The sequence below is a fragment of the Nelumbo lutea genome, chromosome 8 (genome assembly GCF_056320005.1).
Source record: "Nelumbo lutea isolate HS-2025 chromosome 8, American lotus-T2T, whole genome shotgun sequence".
Taxonomy (NCBI): Eukaryota; Viridiplantae; Streptophyta; class Magnoliopsida; order Proteales; family Nelumbonaceae; genus Nelumbo; species Nelumbo lutea.
Genome location: NC_142691.1, coordinates 1,183,868 through 1,204,485, shown reverse-complemented (window position 1 = coordinate 1,204,485; position 20,618 = coordinate 1,183,868). Strand labels below are relative to the sequence as shown.

General features: G+C 37.8%; 2 protein-coding genes and 1 long non-coding RNA gene across 3 annotated transcripts; all 3 read right to left on the bottom strand.

The window, feature by feature from the left end:
* Positions 1 to 3,446: 3,446 nt before the first annotated feature.
* LOC148842092 (uncharacterized) lies at positions 3,447 to 4,211 on the bottom strand. Its single transcript, XR_016103511.1, has 3 exons — positions 4,126 to 4,211; positions 3,929 to 4,007; positions 3,447 to 3,721 (listed from the first exon to the last, which is right to left on the bottom strand). It is a non-coding gene; the product is annotated as an uncharacterized LOC148842092 (long non-coding RNA).
* Positions 4,212 to 4,685: 474 nt separating this feature from the next.
* LOC148842091 (respiratory burst oxidase homolog protein E-like) lies at positions 4,686 to 8,181 on the bottom strand. Its single transcript, XM_088958875.1, has 8 exons — positions 7,310 to 8,181; positions 6,933 to 7,094; positions 6,679 to 6,725; positions 6,399 to 6,512; positions 5,480 to 5,914; positions 5,255 to 5,401; positions 4,996 to 5,135; positions 4,686 to 4,859 (listed from the first exon to the last, which is right to left on the bottom strand). The coding sequence occupies exons 1-6, from the start codon at positions 7,887 to 7,889 to the stop codon at positions 5,312 to 5,314; spliced, it is 1,428 nt and encodes a 475-aa protein (XP_088815001.1). The 5' UTR covers positions 7,890 to 8,181; the 3' UTR covers positions 4,686 to 4,859; positions 4,996 to 5,135; positions 5,255 to 5,311.
* A 7,498-nt stretch (positions 8,182 to 15,679) lies between these two features.
* LOC148842090 (Dormancy/auxin associated family protein) lies at positions 15,680 to 16,280 on the bottom strand. Its single transcript, XM_088957807.1, has 3 exons — positions 16,031 to 16,280; positions 15,798 to 15,897; positions 15,680 to 15,707 (listed from the first exon to the last, which is right to left on the bottom strand). The coding sequence occupies exons 1-3, from the start codon at positions 16,278 to 16,280 to the stop codon at positions 15,680 to 15,682; spliced, it is 378 nt and encodes a 125-aa protein (XP_088813933.1).
* Positions 16,281 to 20,618: the final 4,338 nt, after the last annotated feature.

The window sequence follows — 20,618 nt, the reverse complement described above, 5'->3', positions numbered from 1 at the left end:
TACTCATTTTGTCATTTTGTGTGTGTTTAGAGGCCCTCTTGCAAGAAGCCACATCTATATTTTAGCCTTTTAGGAGGCATTGTTTGAGTTTGGGAAGGAACGACCATTTGTATGCTTGTATAGAGTTATCTACTTTACCCGGCAAATGTTTACTATCTGTGCTTTTGCAGTGTGCACCAAATGAGGTGGTTATTTTTCTCAGTTTTCAGCTTTTGTAACTTTTTCGGTTTGTCAATACGTCAGAAATAACAAATACTGGGAGATGTACACGCTTTCATTGAACTATATTACCTTTCCTGACTTCTTGCATAGTTTTATTCTCTATGCTATATTGATGATTGGAATCTGTGTGTGTGTTCCAATTTCATTAAAAGCAGGCCATATCTATAAAGGAACTCATCCATGAAAATCAGAGAAGGTTTGATTTTCTGGGATCAGTATTCCCACTTCTAGCAATATGGACTTTTTTAAAGTCATTCAACAATCATGATAATGGTCAATTCCTTGATCTGACAGTGTAACCGTGGTCAGGGAATCTTTTACATCCCTGATGCTATAAGATGAACTTTAATTGATTAAAAAGGAAGGTTTGAACAGATTAACTAGAAATCTTAGATGGTGAATTTTAGACCATTCATTTATGGTCAAAGTAGACCTTTCTCAAAAAAAGAAAAAGATCTGTATCGTGTAGATCAAATTGAAATTGCAAGTTATTACATGGAATCTGTCTTCTTGATGAAATCGTTGAGGTAGCAATCTAATAATATCCCAAAACTATGCCTAGGATCGCATTTAGTGTGTTATGGATTTTAGTTTTCTTTGTGGATTTGTAGGAAAGTAGTTTCACTTTGGACATGCACAAAACTTTGTGCCCTTGGCTTTGCTGTCGGTGTTGTTGTTGGCTTCACCTTAAAGCGACGTCTCCGGCGATGGGCTGCAAAAATTCTCAGACGTTTGAAGGATGACTGAGACCACCAAGCCTTTGACTTTCAACTGAGTCCTAGTAATCTGCATGGTTACTTTTCTAAGTAAAATCTCTTGATGCTGATCTTCATTGGAATCCCTGACTACCTGGTCAGACCCTTCCCATTTGGTCACTGTTCTTGTGGGTGTTTATGGAAGAATGTACTGAACTGCCAGGTGGCCATGTCATATTTCTTGATCTTTGATGCATCAACGCTTCTTCATTTTTTTTTCCTGCTTATGGAATCTTAAATTGGAAAGATTGGTTGAGCTTGAGGTATTTGTGCGGTTAACCTACCAAGATGATCAATGGCTGTTAGCTTAATATGTGGGTTAACTAAATCCCTGACCCTGACGCATGGTTTCTATCTTTGATCATCTCCGAGGCATCCTAGGGAACGAGTTTATGCAAGCATGAAACTCTCTGATGGCCTGATGACTACTGACTCCTACTACTAGCCTGTAAAATGAACAGTTTTTCATTCGACAAGGAACCTCAGCTCTAACCTTGTGGGATACGGTTCATAAAGTGGAAACGCATGCCAATACTTGGGCCGGGGGTGGGGGGGTGGGGGAGAGGGTTGTGGGTATCAAAGTTCAAAGTGATATTCACATACTAGCATTTTTCTAGTTTGATTCATGGATTTCGAAATGTATGGAGGTTGAAGGGAGCAACTTTTGAGCTGGTAAGGCCTCTGAAATTTGGGTCACCGGAATGATGTCTGTTTTCCGGGTTGTTGAGCTGGTGATCACGCGAATGCTGGATTTTTTTCATGGTTTTGACTGAATCAACTGTCTTGTTAAACTGCCAAATCTGTCACCTAGCCAACTTTATGGGTTGATGGCTGCTTGTTCAAGTCTAAAACATTGATTGAATAATGAGAAGGGAACAAATCACTTTTGCTACGATGACAATGCCCTGGTGCCGCCCTAAAAAGGACAGTATCGTGAGATCTTGATGCATTATTGGTAGAGCCCACCTTGAATTAGATGAAAGTGGCGTCTTGGTGGGCCACATCAATATGCCCAAGGCCATGATTCTCCTGTAAATTTTGACAAATACCACTTGATTGATTATAACTTTTATGATATTGGTATATCTTTGGCATCAAATGCTGCAGATACAGTTCTGTTTTCTTTATGGGTTGGAAGTACCGTTTTCTGAAAAAATGTTTTATATATATTTTTTTGTTTGAAAAGTTGTCAGATAGGATGTTTTCTGGAGTAACAACACTTTTTGTTTGATTCCATTGCTCTTTATCTGTTTTTAGTTATCAAAATTTTCAGTAGCGTAGTTAGAGCAATGGAAAGGCGTTTTTATGTAATGCTGATAATTGCCCTGGCTTATCTGCATAGTTTCGTAATCTAGTCCACTTTATCCCCCCCTTTTGCTACTAAGTCACATAGTTTGTTTTCTAAGCATTTTCCGTACGTAGCGAAGGCTTTCTAAAACAGTAACAGTAATTCGTGAGGAAAGTTAGTGAAGGAGTTTATGCAATTCTTAGGTTTCTGACGCATATATACGTACCCGGTACCACACGAGTTCAAATCAACCCCCTACAGCATATCCCTACCATGTGTTAAGAACATCTCGATGGTGACATCATCAATACACGATGGGGAATGCTGTGGGACGTTGTGAGAGGCAATCTTGTGGATTGCTGATTTGATCTCTCTCCGCTGAAGGTGTGACATGTGATCCATTGATTCATTTTGGTAATGACAATTGTTACATTCTTTTGATTAATGTCGTCAAATGTTTATACTTTATAGCGACAGAAAGAGCTTTTGATAGAGCGCCGGCGGTCCCATTAAAGTGTTGAACTCTTTTATATCTATTTCTATTTGTCATAATCTGGATCGACATAGAAGGAGAAACCAAGCGTCTCTCTCTCTTTCTAATTGCTGATTCAACTGGTTGGCTTTTCTCCTGACGCGCATGCTAACCTGCCAACTGATTAGCATCAACAGCGGCGACTGTTATGCCAATTACTAATTAGAGTGATTAATAGTAATGGTGTTCACTGTTCAACTATTAACTATGTATGGTGGGTATACTAAATTGTTTCTTCTTCTCAATCTCCAACGTTTTCTTTTTTATTTTTTTCCCTTCCGTTTCCCACAATTTTTTTTTTCTCACCAGACATGTGGAAAGCTTGTGTTGGGTAACCATGTGTTCAGGCTATTCCCGGTGATAGTATTATTAACATTGCAGGGTGAGGGAGAGAGAGATGGAATTCTTCGTAACTACCTACTATGATTCCTGGGTTGTGGTTTTAGACTTTGGATCTCGTGTAATTAAGTAGAAAATGATAAATAAACCCGTATATGTACTACTTACATACATAAATACATAACTTGTTGACAGCGAGACGAGATTCTCAAAAGTATATTTAAATATTAAAGAATAAGATTGTATGTAAGCAAAAGCAATAAAATACCACAAAACAATGTGAAGCTAATAAGTAAATAACCCACCTTTAATTCATTTATGGACAACCGGCATTCTATTGTCTCATGGTTGAGAATATTGGGTATTTACATCTTACATTTTAATGGATTGACTACGGATGTTGAGTTAGGTGTATATGTATAATTACAAGAAAAGTAAATAAAAGTATATCAAGTATGGTAGGTGGATCTGATCATATATATGTTGATGAGTTAGAAATACTCCTTGTGGAACTTGTTTGGGTTAACTCGCGTGATAGCTTCTTCAGTTCCTTTGCTAAGAAGGGCGTCCCACAGCAAAACACACCTACAATGTAAAAGAAATAATAAAAACTTGGTTTTCTTAAATTGAATTAACATTGTTCTCTCTCTTAACCTAAATAGAAAAATGTTAAATAATATATCCTTTTGTCTACCCTCAATATTAATCCAAAGGAGCATTTATCACAACACAAGTGGTGTGGTGGTTCTGGTTGTTTCTAAATTCTAATTAAGAAGTAGGAGTAGCACGTACCGACTCGGGCATGGGGATGCTTTGAAGCTAACCTGGCGAACACTTGTTCCCAATTTGGCCTTGCAAAATGTGTTCTAACCTGAACAATGTTTTAACAAGCGGCAGCATGCATATGCGTTTAGTTAATGGACAGTGATGAGCTTTTTGTAATAATAATGAATGATATAGATAGAAAGGATTAATTCATTTATATATACCCGAGTGCCAGAGAGGATGTCAACGCCATATTTGGCATGGTTTAGAGCTTGCACCATTGTAAGCAGCGTCGACCTCGCGTCCCCTTCTTCATACACACTTGTTAGATAGTTGTGCATCTCGACCACTCCTTGTTTTTTATTATCATTTTATTTATATTACTCAAATATTACATATTTCTACTGGTGGCAGGGGACTCTGAGTCTGAGACTGACCTTGTTATCCATCTCTGCAATTTCGTTCATAACTCCTTTGAACCATTCAAAAGATCCGGCTTCTCTTGTCACCCAGTAGAAATGAGCATTGGTAGTCCTCTGTGATTTCTTCTTGCCACTAGTTGCCCATGTCGCTATTAAAGTGGGAGATGCATTTCTATTTAGCCCGTTTTCCCATGATGATGATGATCTGCTCATCTCCATGTTTTCTGCTTCCTAATTAATTAATTAATTAAGCACTCCATGAATCCCACCAACAAAATGAATATTGTATGCTACAACATGATGATGCATAATGTGGAAACAAAAAATTAATATAAGCTAGCTAACACATCTATAGTAATTACTTCTTCTTTTTCTTCGGCTGCTCGTATGTTGTCGAGTAAATCTCTGAGGATGCTTACAAAAGGGGTGGCTCCAATACCCAGCCCGACAAGGAGCAATACGTCGTAGTTTTGATAATCCTGCGCCGGAGTCCCGTATGGGCCATCCACTAGCAGCCTAGGTACGCTGCATCGATCCTTTTTTTTTTTTTTTAATGCACACATGCATTTCTTCTGTCAGTAGTCTTCCAAGGCTATGATCCATCCATCTCAATGATGGGCTCAAATCATCATCACTTAAAAAAAAAAAAATCATTATTGTAAATTAGTTTACCCTTTCTGATAAATTCTTCCAAGGTGGTCAAACTTGGCTCTACCAATCACAGTCGGGGAATCGCAAGTCTCTGTTAGAACCCGTTTTAAGTCTTCTGTCCAGTCCCCTACAGTCCGGATGTGAACGCGGAAAAGGGGTGCCTGCAGCCATATTCAAACATGTCTATTAATTGAAAGGTAAAAACGAGTGGAATCGCAGAAGAATTTGGAATTAATGTATTGGACTCTTTCCAGACTACGGTTTTGTTTTACGTACTCACCATTCAAGTGGAGAGATTATTGGGCATTTTAGAAATATATATTGCCCACTCTTATATTTAAAACCTTGGGGCTTCGACATGACTATTGCGCACCAGATGGGTACCGGCGTGGAGGAGGGTTCCTATTACTATTGCGCAGGCGATCATCTGCAAATAAAAAATGCAACCAATGAGGGAGGCCGTTGATCGATCGATGTTGCGCAAGGCGCGCGATCATCATCTTACCTTGTGGAAATTGATGTTGTCGTCCAAGGGAACAAATAGCCTTGCTCTGGTGGAGCGGAGCCTGGTGAGTGTGTTTCGACAAACTGGTAATAAAATGAGAGCCATGTTTAATTTTAGAGTCTCGGCAGCGCCCTTGGCAGTGGTCAAGCAATACCCCATCACTTGGAATGCCGCTTTCTTCCTGTACTGGTTGAACTTGCAGGCAAATAGAGCGGCCATCGCCAGCACCCAGAGCGTGATGACCCATGCCCTTTGCCACTTCTCTAGGATAAGGCACCGAAGAACCTTGCTGTTTATCCTGCGTGCCACTCCCACTTTCTTAGGTTTGATAGTCTCTAGGTTCTGGCTCCAACCTACGCTGCTGGCCACGCTCAGGGCTCTGCTGTAACTCATGTACTTGTCTCTTTCTAGAAGCAACGCTTCCAACTGCCACAACTGAACAAAAACAGAGACAACTCCTCATCTCCTCACTCATCAGGGGATATCTGTTTGTAGATAAACAAATCAACAATAATGCATGGTTTTGGTGGGCTTCTCATTAACTCTGTACCCTATATAATAAAAGTAAAACATCCCAATTCTGAATTTAGCAGACATGGACTATGATGATATTACTACTGTTTGTTTGTTAATTTATTTGTTTAGACTTGTGACAATCTATGTACAAAGGTGTTTACTGTTAATTACTGATTACTTGTCCAGAGACCAGAGCGGATGTGTCTAAAGATCATCGAGCTGTTTGGTGGGGAACTGATCGATTTTATGGCCTAATACCAACTTATTTATAGCTTGAATAATAAGACAAAACAGATAGCTCCCCCACGCAAAAGGATGGCAGAGGTCGGGACTTTGTGCTCGTAATTTTCTTAATGAAAGGGCAAGATGGTAGTATGGTTGTGTATATATGCTGTGCATTTACCTCAATGTACCCCAGATTTTCTGGGTCCAATTCTTCCATTATTAGAGAGGCGTATTCTTCTGCTTGTTCTTTCAATTTGGACAGCTTGTTTGCAGAAGCACTGAGCTTTATTAGCTGCAAATTCAAAAAATGAGGTTTTTTTTCTTGGTTAATTAAAATAATAATAGCATATTCCGACGAGAGACCCCACCGTCTACCATCGAGCCCCATCCTCGATTTTCTTTTATATGGAGAGGGAGTGAAGAAGAAAATAATTAAGAGAGCAGTTAAGAAATCTTACTTCCTGTACTTCCTCTCTTGTGATTCTCCCGTCTTCGTTGCTGTCAGCTCTGCAGAAAGAGCAGTCGATCAGCAGAGCCCTAAGACTTCGTTATTATAAATTTCAATCACCATCAACTGATCCAAAAGGTCAAGGTAGCTAGGCTTCGAAATTCTAACAAATTAATCAACGGTGATGTGATACAAATGCAAAAACAAAAAAAAAAAAAAAAAAAAAAGAAAAAGAAAAAGAGCGATCGGTGGAACCAGTGACACACATGTCAAAGAATATCTGAAGGCGACCGTCAAATCTCTGGTCCGAAATCTGCAACCAGAAGTCGTAAAGTTCTTCTTTTGTAATCCTCTCTATCTTTTGACGTCTCCGTCTAGCTAGAGCGTCAAAAATCCCCACTGCGAATTCCTTCGAGTCAATCATCCCTGAGTCCCAATTCCCAACAGAAAAGAAGTTCACCATTACTCATGATCGATGCCGTAAGTCACCGCGGCGACGACAATTATGGAAAAAAAAGAAAATAATTCATCTAAGTACAAAAAACTGTAGAGGCGGGACAGGTGGCGTTTGAGCCATTCGAGCAACCATCTACGACAGAGTGAGTATACAGAATAACAAAAGCCGATTGCTAAATTCTTACCAATGCATTCACCGAAGTCCTCTCGGGAGAGCAAACCATCCTTGGCGAGCGACTTGAACCGGGACTCGACTTTTCGCCATAGCTCGGTGGTGTCTTTGTCGTCAGTTGTTCTGCTTATGAACCTGAGGCCCGTAAGCGTTCGACGAGCCTTCGACGTCGTCCGTTCAAGTTGAGCTGTGATCTTCCGAGCATCCCGAGCTGAAGCAGTTGGCTCTTCGAACTGAGAGGCGGTTTGCGCCGATGGAGATGTCAGCCACGGGAATTTCTGGCGAATCCTTGACGTTATCGACAAATTGTGTTGGAAAAATGGTGGGGTACTGGTGCAGTGGGAGGAGGCTTGTGCGGATGGCGATGTCAGCCACGGGAATTTCTGGCGAATCCTGGACGTAAACGACAGGTTGCGGTGGAAAAATGGTGGAGAGGAGGTGGTGCCTTCTCCACTCGGTTCTCCGCTTAAAGTGGGAGTGACACTACATACAAGGATGGAATCGTCTTCGAGCTCTGGTGTCACTGCCACCAAATCGTGCTGGGTATGTTTGATGAGATCGTCGTGGAAGATGGGTAGCATCGCTCCTCCCATCGAGGGATTCTGGCTCTGGCACTCCGTCAGCCTCAGGGAAATCTGTAATTTGAACTCCTAGCTATTGAATTGTATTGAAAACTGGGTGCATGGTGGTCGCAGCATTTTGCCGCCTTCGCCCTGTCTGTCTGTCTCTCTCAAGACAGACTCGAGTACAGGTGGCGCCTCCCTTTGCTTCACATGCCAAGGGATCGATCTTCTTAAGGAAAATTAAACAAACGTCTCGCAAACTAATCTTAATGCACATGAATTCAACGCTTGGCAATTGAGATTTGTGGACGAAACTCAATTTTTTTTGGTAAGTGGAATTTCTATATATCCCGTTATTTTACACCTCCATTTTCAAATCAAATGCCAATCCGAATTGTTTAATGATTTTTTTTTTTTTTTTTATCGACCCCAACCAAGAGGGAGAGAGGTTTAGCTTTTACGTGTAACGGAAAGCGTTGAAATTCCGCGGGCGTTGTCTGGTTTTTCAACCGGCCGGGTTGGGGTGCTGCGTCATCTTTGTACGATCTGCATGGTAGCTTGCGAAACGGAAGACAACAGGTCTATAAAGTCTATTAATTCCCCCAAAAAGATGCGTTGTCAAAGCTACGGTCAAATTTTTATTACACTGTTTACACAAACTACTTCGGTTATATACTATATTCTTTTGTTGATTATATTTATATTATAATTAATATTAATAATCTAATATCCACTAATTAATAATTTTAGGACTGTGTTTGGTTGCAGTGCAATTTTATCTATATCAGTATAAATGTATGGAAGTGCATGAAAAATTTCGTTTCATTTTATTTTATTCTGCTTTATATCTTAATTTACTTTATTTATACTGTAACCAAACAAAATAAGCTAAAATTTAAAACAGAAATAGCTAAAAATTTACACTGGAATCATTTGCAATAGTGCAAAATTTATTTGCATTGCATCCAAAGGCAATTAAGGGATTTTGATTCTATACTACTAAAGCAGGATGTGTTTCCTAATAAACATGTAAACTATATTAGGTATATTCATAATATAACAATGAGTAGCATATTATACTGAATGAAAAGGAATTTGAAATCCAAAAAATAAAAAAAGAAAAGAAAAGAAAAGAAATTCTTTCAAAAAGATGATTTGATCTTTTATTATGTTAATTATAACTGTTTAGTGTTTATAGAAGAGTATATATGCAGCAAGAAGATCAACAAATTCTGGAATTTAAGCTTAGGGTGCATTTGACATTCCTTATTTTAAGGACCTCCTTTTGCTGTTAAAATGCCCTTATTAACACAGATCTGTCTATCCTTTGTGTCTCACAAATGCTAGTTGGTCCCAATTAACATGCACTGATCATCATTGCACTTATATATTATGAAAGTCAAACAGATGCCAGAAGAAATGATAAAAGATGCAATTATATATGTGAATGATGGGGAGCAAAGATAATAGATGAAACATCTCAGTTGACAAAATTTACGTCCATTTCACAAAGAAAAATTAAAATTAATGCAATCTTGAAGAAAATGATTATTACAAAGGGCGACAATGTAACTGTATGGAGCCTTAATTTCGTTGCCTTGTTTGTAACAGATATCCAGAGCCCGGCTGGAGTCTTTCATCCTTGTGAATGGACTGAAATTGAACTCCAAATAATGCTGAATTTTGGACTTGGAAAAAATTGAGAGGAATGAAGCATATACATACATACGTAGGTTCTGAGTTCTCTTAGATAGAATAATATAATGTTGTCTATATGCATATATAGAGCGATCAGAAGAATACTTTTTTCTCCCCTCTTTACTTGTCTATGGAGTAGTTAGCACTTGCCGCTTATTTATTATTGTGGGTAATTAAGATTAATTGGAAACAAATTGAACTTGAAATTAATCTCTTTAATTACCTATTATAATAAATATAAACTATGGCAATTTTTTAAAGCCAAGGATAGGACTTAGGAGGACGTCCAATCGCGATTTGGATTTGTTGCATAAGAATCGATATCAACAGCCATGTGAAACAAGCCCACATGCCAAAGTAATTACTTAATTGTCTCAGAAGCAATACCCCATTTTGCATACTTGGGCATGCAAATTGCAATTACCAGATATTTTGGGTAGTAAAATTTAACAGACTGAATTTTCATGTGTACATATTAGTGGAGTAATTAACTACTCTGAACTTTTAAAATTATATATATGAATAATATCTCTCGATTTATTTAAGATCAATGCCACAATTAACAGAAAATTAACTAGATTATAGAGACAATTACAACAGGACCTCAATCAAGCCATGCCAGCGTTCTCCAAAATTATTGATGTGGTAACTTGATTGATGTTTTATCAAGCCATTGTTCGCTACTTCGCTTTTTGTTAAATTATTTATTCAGGTAAATGTTCTAAAAGATTTATTTGGTTAACTGCATTTACCTGTGTTATTTTATTTCCCATAAAAATAAGACAATGATCATGTTAGTCATAAAAATTCAATATTAAAAAGGGTATTTTTGTCCCATTAATTTAAGTGTTGCCAAACTTTTCTTTAGGTGGAAAATTTATTTACCCACATAAGTGATATCGAGGAAAATAAACTTTCTTTGATCCTCACATAAATCTGAAAAAAAGAACACGAGTTTCTTGGTCAATGGAAATAAAAATCCCAATCCCATTTACCAGCTTTTCCCCTCTCAAAATTCAGACAAATAAACCCCCCCTCAAATATTCCATTCCACCCCACATTCTCATCATACATTATTTGCATCACCATCATTGCATTCTCTACATTCCCATTTCATCTTCCACTTAAGTCCTTCGATCGCCACTATGAACTCCTCAATATGGAGTTCATCTTTTCATTTTTTTTTTTAAGTTAGGAGCAAATGGCAAATGGAGGAGACAAAAGGTAGAACTAGGGGTGGCCACAAGCTGAGCTCAATCTCAATTTATAGGCTCATTTAATAATTGAATCGAGCTCAAATAACAATAACAACAACAACAACAACAACAATAATAATAATAATAATAATAATAATAATAATAATAATAATAATAATAATAATAATAATAGTAGTAGTAGTAGTAGTAGTAGTAGTAGTAGTAGTAGTAGTAGTAGAATATAAAATATTATATGTATAATGTTTTTATTTTTATATACAATAATAACTAATTACTCTAATTCTTATTTTTTTAAATATCAAATAAACATATTTTTATATATAATTTTTTATTTTTATAAAACATTTTCCTCAAATCGAGCTCCAGCCGAACCGAATTCGAGCTTACGAGTTTTTTACTCGAGCCAAGCTCGAACTAAACTTGAGCCTCGTACTATTTTCGTGGAGATATGGGGTATCGAACCCTATACTTCTCACATGCAAAACGAGCATTCTACCATTTGAGCTACATCGCCATCGCTCTTTCTAAATTACAAATAGACCATGGAAAGCCAAAAACACAAATAAAAAACAAAAAAAGAAAAAAAAATCAGAATCAGATAGTTTTCTGCTATTTAATTTTAGTAACTTTTGGGTTTAGCGACTTTAGGGTGGAATGATATTAATTTCACTTCTATTGAAAAAAAAAATAGGGTGATTATGCTGATCTCCATACCCACCCTAGTTACAACCATCCTTCGTTAAAGCAGCTTTCCAAGGGATGATTACAAGCACACATAAGAGTTACAATTCTATACTACCATTATTTAGTGAACTTATGAGTTTAAATCACTCAAACTACATTCATCATTTGCAATTAAATTGGGTTATCTTTGCTGGTGTAAGACTTATTTCCAAGAGCAGGTCTATGAGCTTCAGATTTAAGCTTTTCAAAGTGGTTTAAATTTGAATATTGATGATACGTGATCTAAACGCTCCTTCTTAGAGGACAGTTCGAATGTAAGGCTAGTGATGTTGCCTGATCGAGTTGTAAAACAAGACAGTTCGAGTGTTCCGGGGTGCTTTATTCGGTGTGGGCACTCCGATGCTTAAGTTAGCAATGAAAATTTGAGAGAGCTGAGAGTTTAATAATAATGGAATTTGAGAGCTAAATCATGCTTACCTTGTGAGGCTAGAGGCAAAGCTTTTATATAGGCAAGTTGTCGTGGTTCTCATGATGCATGTCCGAAATCATTGGTCTGTCTAGTCTGGAGTTAGCTTCGTATTTGACGATGTACTCTATGTAAGTTGATAAGACTTATCTAGATCCATTCGAATAGGGTAGGATGAAGATAAGATCTGTTGACATACGCCATGATCCCAAGAAGATCGAAAACGGTTAGCTTTTTTCTAGAAGGAGGTTATGTGACACCTTAGCAGGTCGGTGAATATAGTGAGCTGCTTAGGTCTCGATATATCTAGGTGGTTTGAGGTGCCTGAAGTGACCAGGATCGCTGAGGTGTATGAAGTTGTTGTGGTGTCACCAAATTAGGCTATTACTCCATGTGTCATCACATCATTGATCAAGCCAAATTATCTCTCATCAAATATAATGCCATATTAAGTAATTTTATTTAAATTGGCGATGAAGTTAATTAAACATGTCATATGAATCCAACATATAATAATTAGTATCTTATATGCGATGGTGTGATAATTCTAATCAAAAGATAATACCGCATTTCATTTCTTATGGTTGTTCTTCAAAAGATAGGCTACAGTGGGGATGCCAAACTGAACAAGGCATGGATTAAAAAAAAAACCCAAAATGAATATTTTGAGTATGTTTCATTGGGTGTGGATGATACTTTTATGTATAGTCAATTACAGTATTATACATCACAGAGGATAATTGAGAATCTATATAAATATTTATATAAATGTATTAAGCTGAAATATATACGTAAGAAGGCCTAGTAAGGAGGGAAATGGAATCTAATAGTATTTTATGCCTTTTTTTTCATAGAAATTACAAGAATCCCATTCTATACCAACTCTCATTCTCTTGATTTTTTTTTTCTTTCAAATTATAAGAATGCCACTCTCTCCTATCAATCTCTCTCTCTCTCTCTCTCTCTCTCTCTCTCTCTCTCTTTTACAAATTACAAGAATGTCATCTCTCTCTCCTTGTAAATTACAAGAATGCCACTCTCTCTCTAACTGAGGGAGACCTCAACTCGGCATCTCAGCTGTTAGGGGACCTGCAACCAAAGGTAGTCGAGTTCGAGCCAAGCCGAGTTCGAACTTTTGAACTCAAGCTCAAGTCTCTAATTCAAATTGAGCTCAAGCTAGACGACACCTCAACCACTGAGGGAGACCTCGACTTGGCACCTTGGTCATTGAGGGAGAACTCTTATCAGCACCTCGTATCAGCATCTCGACAATTGAGGGAGACTTCAGCTCGACACCTTATCAACTAAGGGAAACCTTAGCTTGACACCTTGCATGCTAGGGAAACCTTAACTCGACACTTTAGCAGTTGAGGTAGACCTCAATTTGGCACCTTAGCAATTGAGGGAGACATCAGTTCGGAACCTCGACTACTTGAGAGACCTGCAATCAAAGGTAATTCAAGCTTCTGAGCTTTTAACTCGAAACAAATTCGAGCTTAAACTCAATTCTCTAATTCGAACTGAGCTCGAAACTGATAGTTTATGAACGAGCCCCTGCAATGCAGGCCCCTCCGCTAGTAATAAGTATAGAGGCACGATGCATTACTACATGTGCCGCACTATAAAAAAGAATAAAATATATTCTTTAAACAGTTAAAATAAGGGAGTAGGTAGGTGGTTGGGTGGCTATCAACTTATTAGTTGGCATTTAATAACATTTATGGTCTGGTGTACCTTGTGGCATGTGGAGTGTGGACATATATATGTTTTGATTTTTGTCGGATTTGAAGATTGAAACATCTACCTTATGTGACTATGTCATGGGGGATGTTCTGCATGTGCGACTGTAGTGTGTTTGTGGCGAGGATGCCATAGCATCTTGTGGTCAGCAGATTTTTATTGCGCTTTATGCGAGCAAGTGTGCTGGTAAAGTCTTAATTAAATGGTTGTAACTTGTAAGGGAGACCTAGGATTAAGTCATGTACTCATGAGGGGTTTTGATTGGTATCATACCTTTCTGTCATCATGGATTTTCTTCTATTTTGAAAGACTATGGTGATGGATTTATTCAAAGAAAATCTATAAGGGGAGTATTTTCAAATCTGAATTGTTTTTGTTGTTGCCAATTGTAAGAGAAATCAAATCCATCTGATTTGAAAAAAATGTTGATAGTTAAAACAAAAAACAGAGAAAACATTTTCTTTGTTGTACACATGGTTTTTAAAATAAAATCATTCGAATGGTTCAAACAGTTAACTGGATGGTTCAGCTGTTTGCTGACCAAAATCAACGGTTTGGGGAAAAAATGGTTTTGAGGAAAAGTGAAACTAATCAAATGACTGATTTTTGATTTTTTTTTTTATCCGACCGTCCGGTTCGGTCTGATTTTGAAAACCATGATTGTGTATATATACACACAAAATCTGACTTTGTTTTAAAAACAATCATTTTGATGGTTTCGAACACATGAATTGCCTTATTTGAAACAAAATCCTTTTGCATGCTTTTGCTTTTCAAAAATCAAAATAAAAATGCGGTTCAAGAACGTGTTTTTATATTTTGTTGATATGACAATTTCAAAAACGAATGAAAGTATGAACGTTCATGTTACAAAATACCCCCTAAGTTTATTGAAAATGAGAAAAAGAAAAGAAGCATAATAAAATGTCATCAAAGGAAAACATTGTAAATAGAGGAACGCCGAAGTTATATTAGTGGGCTGGTATTTTGGTCCCTTATTAGATGGTCCGTCCAGTTAAAGCCAGAGCCCGCTTATTATGGGTCAGGATCGTTTTAAATTCTTTTCGGGGATCGGAGGACTCGGCCCAACCATTGAGATTTCCAGCTCAGGTTAATCTCAAGCGCAATTCTACCACCTTGCAACCGTGAAAAGTTTTTGGGCACAACAAAGGAGAGTATTAAAGTGGTTCCAGACGGCCAGTGGACCTGGAAATCAAAATCTCAAAAGTCAAAATTATCACCAAATGGTCATGGCTGGAAGGACGACTGGGCGAGAGGAAGATGGATAGATCAAGTTCAACAAAACTGAAATTCTGATGCACCCTAAATCTTACATCTTAAAATGGTTGATTTAGAATTAGTCTCGTTTCGGAAGTAGGAAGTAAGAACAAACTCGTGGTCTGCACCAATCGGAACATTTGTATAGCAATGTCTTTAAGACAACTATTCAAGAAACCTATGTTTGATGATACAGTCCTGCCAAGATAAATATTCATCTAAACGGACGGCCAAAATCGGTGATTACTGTTTAATGTGAAAAGAAAATGAGAGAAAGAGAGAGAGAGAGATGAGAGATGTGCCGATCGTGATGATTTTTGTTAGTGGGATCCACTAATTTTATATTTCTTTATATTGACATAAGTTTGATGATACATAGGCGAATTTACAAAAGTCAGGATAAAGCCAAGGAAAGAAGAAAAAAATATATGTACAGAGAAAAGTAAGAAAGAAACAAAGAAAAATAAGATCCAGCAAGGTAGCTAGGGTGGTGGAGAGGAGAGCTAGCCAAGCCATCGCTGAGCAAATGCCAAATGATAGCTTCTCCTCTCCTAATTTCTCTCTTTCTCTGCTGCTCTGTCTACTCTATCCAAAACTCCAAAGAGTTTCCATTGGCACATTTTGTTTTATTTATAGTAGATAGATAAATAGGTGATATTTGCAATGGTTCTGGTTCTCTATATACAGTAATACAGAAACATCGTGCCGATTCTTCAACAAAATCGCCGCTTCCTCTCTCAACGATCCAGCGCGCTTATCACTACCCTGTTTCAGCCAAGGAAACTCCATTACAAGACATAAATTTAAGCTGTGGAAACACAGATGAGAGAGAGAGAGAGAGAGAGAGGGGCACACCAATCGTAAACTGTTGGGCTTCTAGGTTGTGCGCGTTCGAGCACTTCCGACGTCGATTTCCTTCTCATCAATCTCCTAAAATCCTCTCCCGGCGTAGCCGCTGCAAAACAACAACAACATCGAAAAAACAAGTTAAGACTTTGAAGTAAATCCTTTTAGAACCATGTGGAAGTGGAAGCAATCCGACTTCCTTCCCTAACTATGAACAATCAGGGGAAAGAAAGCTAACGTACGTGAGAACGGCGACCCAGGAGTGTTAGAGCCAGCGGGAGAAGAAGGGACGGAACCCGAATCGCCGGAAAAGTTGCGGAATTTGGAGTTGGTCTTGATGATGGTGATGCTCCGAGATATTGGAATATCGTCGGTGATAAGTGGAGGGGGTCGTGATGCTGAGAAAGAGTCGTACTTCCGTAGCTTGCCGAGGCCCGTTTCGGGTTTGGGACCGGCGACTATATCGTCCCAGAGCTTATCGAGGAAACCCATATCTATTGTAACAAATGTAATACCGGAGGAGGTCGGAGGTAGCCCGATACAGATTGTTACAAAGAGAGGGAGGAAGGAAACGAAGTGGGAAGATATCGGATACGGAAAATGGTCGGAGATTTCTTCCAACCGGGGGGAGCCAGGGGATTTTATAGCCAGCGAGAGAGAGAGAGAGAGAGAGAAAAGCCAAGGAGATGATATTATTGTTATAACGTTCCGACGGCTGATCTCTCTCCCGTTCATCTGCTCGGCTCATGTGGGTGTGGCTCTCCTTCCATCCAATAAATTATGTTTATTTTTAGCTTGCCTAAGAAAAGCTACTAATTCACCCTTCGCCCCTGATTTAAAGTTTCACATTTCCCCCTCTTACGTTTTAGTTTGTCTAATTACATCCGATTTAGTTTGGCACCCTCACTGTTTTCCTTTTTACTGCATTTTATTAATAGAAAGGAAGAAAAACAGAAAAAAACAAAAATCAAACAGGATAGAGTCCAGATCTGCTTCTCACAGATGGCGTCTCACACTGATCACACAGCATGTCTTGGCCACTCATAAGGAGCATCTCCCATACTATCTCCCACACTTGTATTTATTATTTATACAGAAATATTCTTAATACAGGATGAAATGTGAATGTGAGGCATGCCCTGCAAGGAGTATGTCCCAATTTATTTATGATGATAGTCCTTCTCTAAAGGTATTTATATTTATTATTTATGTAAAGATATTCTCAATACATGACGGGATGGGATGTAGATATGAAGACGGTGAAGAGCAGATGTGAATTCATGAGGATAGCCCTTCCCAGAGGTCATAGAAATAAATGAAGAAGAAGCCAGAGTTCCATGAAATAAGTAAATGCACCTCATCACCCTATGATTTGCTTAGGTCTCCAATCTGCATGAATGTTATATAGCAGAAGACATAATAGGCATGAAGCCTCATCCTTGCAAATTGTTTTTTTGACAATTTGAATATGTTTTCCTTGTTTTTTGAGCAGCTGAATATATTTTCTTTTAATAAAAGTTGTCCATTTCAAATGCTTGAGCTTAAGACTTTGCATCAAGTGGGTTTCACCGGTAGTGCAAAAGGATTGGTGCAGACAGCCAGTATTATTTGAGTTTAACATTTTGATTGTGTTTGTGAAATGAAAAGGGACCCTTGATGACCTTTTTATTTCATTTTGCTTAAAAGAGGTGGTTTTAGGTAAATAATGCGGAAGCCAAACGCAAAGGCTAAGCGGCCCAAGCCGAAGGGGCGAAGAAGCCCAATTTTTCAGGGAGCTGTGCCTTGACCAATGACCAGGTCTTCCTTCAGACTCTCCACTCTACTTACTGTAGGATAATTTGCTGAAATCATCCTTGATTTTTTATATTTGAGATTCAGTGTCCTACTTTATGTTAATTGTAATATCCTCTCTTAAACTTTTCATATCATTGCATTTACACCCCTTCTGTTAAAATCTTCTAACAGAAGGGGCAAAATGACTGGAAGCTCCATTCCATGACGTTTTGATTTTTTTTTTGTTTACCAAACAATCAAATATATCTGCCACCACTCTACTTCCTTTGCGGAATTTCAATATAAAATTCCGTTCATGTCAAGTTTTACATCTCAATAATCAGTGTAAATAAAAAAAATATAAATATTTATATTGGTAAATCCACTTACCATTTACAACAGTTTAATTTAAACCACAATTCCATCCAATGCAGCCTTAAATTTTCAAAACATGCACTCACCGAAAGTGAACGGTAGTTGAAAACCAATGATACCGGCTCTGTTAAGTGTTTTAATGTTTTGCTGTAGTAGTAGGGGTGAGTAAGAAAAACCGAAAAATTGAAGTGAACAAAAAAATTGATTGAAACTGAACTGAAAATTTGGTTAATCAAATCAGTCAGTTTGGTATTTTAAAAAATCAAAGGTATTGGTTCGATTTTGGTTAACCAAAATAGAAAACTGGCGGTTAACCGAATCGACCGATGTACATATATTTATATATATATTATGCATTTTTATGTATATTATATATATTATATTTTTTATTTTTTATACATTATAAATTAACAAATATGCATTATATATAGACTTGTTCATGGGCCGGGTAGCCCAATGGCCCGGCCCGCACCCCGATCGGGCTTGGTCATGCAATTAGGCCTGAGGGCCTGACCTCGGGTCTAACATAGTAAGCCTGACTATGTTTCGGACCGGGCTCGAGATTTGTTAAAAAAGCCTGGCTCGAGCGTGGCCCGACTTGACTCAGCATTATATATTATATAAAATGTATAAATAATATAATATTTATTAAAATATATGTTTATAATTTAATATATACATTTTCTATTCTTTTCTTTATAATCTCTCTCTCTCTCTCTCTCTCTCTCTCTATTCAACCGCTAACAGTATAGGCTAAAATTCGGGTTCGGGCCCAGGCCCGGGCTTCGGGCTTTTTATGAGGGTCGGGCTCAGGCCCAAGCTATAGGCCCGATGGTCAGACTGGGATCGGGCTCGGGCCTTAGAAAATTATGTTAATGCAGAGTAAAAGCCCGACTTAAGCCTGGCCCATGAACAGGTCTAATTATATATAACTATATATATGATATATATTATATTATTTATTATTTAAAATATAATATTATATATTTTTAATGTTTGATTATATATTTTTATAATATATATTACAACTAATAAAGAAACGATGAACTAAACCGATAGTTAACTGAACTGATCAACTAGTTAATCTATTGGCTTCAGTTAAATTTCAATTATCGGTTTTCCAAAAACCAATAACCCAGGTTTCAAAAATAACCTCCCTCCCCTAGGCAGGAGAAGAATGGAAAGAAATGAAGTTGCAGAAAACAAATAGAATGCTCCGTTTTGAAAACACCGGTCTGCTGTATTAGAGAGAGTGACCAAAGAATTGAAATCAAACGGCGGGTATATTGAGGGTCTGATGATGGAGTGCCAATTTTGTTGAAATCAAACTGTGGTTAGATTATTACCAAAAAAAAAACTATGGTTAGATTGGGCTGGACCATGGGTTGATCACACACTTCCCTCGGAATCACTTGTTTAGAAAATCAGCCATTCACGCTCGCTGGCGAATGCATGTAGGTGGATTTATGATATTTTATTGAATTGTTTGATGAATTATATAAATAGAAATTTGTTTAGAAATTAGAAGAACTATTGATGCCGTTGCAAGGTTAAAGGGTTCTCGGCGGAGAGACCGCTCGCTCGCTCAGGTAGATTTGTTTAGTATAAATCCCCATTTTCTCACAAGGGTTATTTTGACATTGAAAAATATTTAATTGATGATATTAACAAATTCTGTCAACTTTTTAACAGTGACGTAATGGAAGGAACGTAGATGAAACCAAATTAAAAAGTTCAGGGTCGACAATGCAACTATCATAAAATATGGTGCTGAATCCCAACTGTCAAAGGGGTAATTCAGCAATTTACCCTATTATTAAATATTATTGTTATTATTAAATCAATAATTAACGGGTCATCGGATAAGATCGAAATCGGATTCCACCAACAGGACGCTGACATCATTACCCAAAATAAAAGGACGTTACACATGGTGGGACCCAGGTTGCCTATCACGTCACGTGATGCAAGGCTTTATCTGCCGGTCTTTGCTTCCTAACATCCACCCACCCGGTCACCCGAACCCGGAAAAGTACGGACAGTTTTAAACTGCGATCAGTGGTCAGAGAGAGAATTACAACTTTACAAGCCCCCGCCCGTCGAGTAAGTGGGGTTGTTATCGGATAAGACCGAATAATATGGTATGCTTAATTTGGATAATTACCTTTACTTATTAATTAAGTAATTAACTGAGCATAAAATTAAATAAATCATAGGTTAATGATCCTGTTCCTGATCTGAACTGAAAACAAAATCGTTAAATTTTAGGTTTATTCAATAAACAATTTTCTTTCTCAAGCCATGAAATTTTCTTTTTAAATATCACATGTCTCTCTCTCTCTTCCTTCCCTAATCTCTCAAACTCAATTCGAAGGAACACGAAGCTGAATTCGCATCTACGCCCTATAACGTATGACACACAGCACATCTCAACTGTGCATTGTAAATATCTATTTAAGTGAATTTATTCTTTAAAGAATGCACCTTATACGGACGTTACAGGCACATTCAACCGTATTTTGAGAACATTTATCATGAACAATAAAAAATAAATACGGGAGATGTTATCATACATGGTGGTTAAAGGTGTAAATTGGGCCGTGCTGTATTGTGTATCGCCCGTGCTAGCTTGCGCGTCAGACCGGCCCATACTTCCGACCCCTGGGATACTTTGGGGGGTCA

Bases quoted from the DNA above. Each gene is read 5' to 3' on its own strand.
- LOC148842091 (XM_088958875.1), bottom strand. From the start codon at position 7,889: ATGGGAGGAGCGATGCTACCCATCTTCCACGACGATCTCATCAAACAT. The intron at 6,726-6,932 runs GTGTCACTGGTT...CTTTCTGCAGAG, and splicing joins TCAGATATTCTTTGACATGT to CTGACAGCAACGAAGACGGG. The intron at 5,402-5,479 runs GTAAGATGATGA...TTTTATTTGCAG, and splicing joins ACAACATCAATTTCCACAAG to ATGATCGCCTGCGCAATAGT.
- LOC148842090 (XM_088957807.1), bottom strand. From the start codon at position 16,280: ATGGGTTTCCTCGATAAGCTCTGGGACGATATAGTCGCCGGTCCCAAA. The intron at 15,898-16,030 runs GTACGTTAGCTT...GTTGTTTTGCAG, and splicing joins TCCTGGGTCGCCGTTCTCAC to CGGCTACGCCGGGAGAGGAT. The intron at 15,708-15,797 runs GTGTGCCCCTCT...TGGCTGAAACAG, and splicing joins AGCCCAACAGTTTACGATTG to GGTAGTGATAAGCGCGCTGG.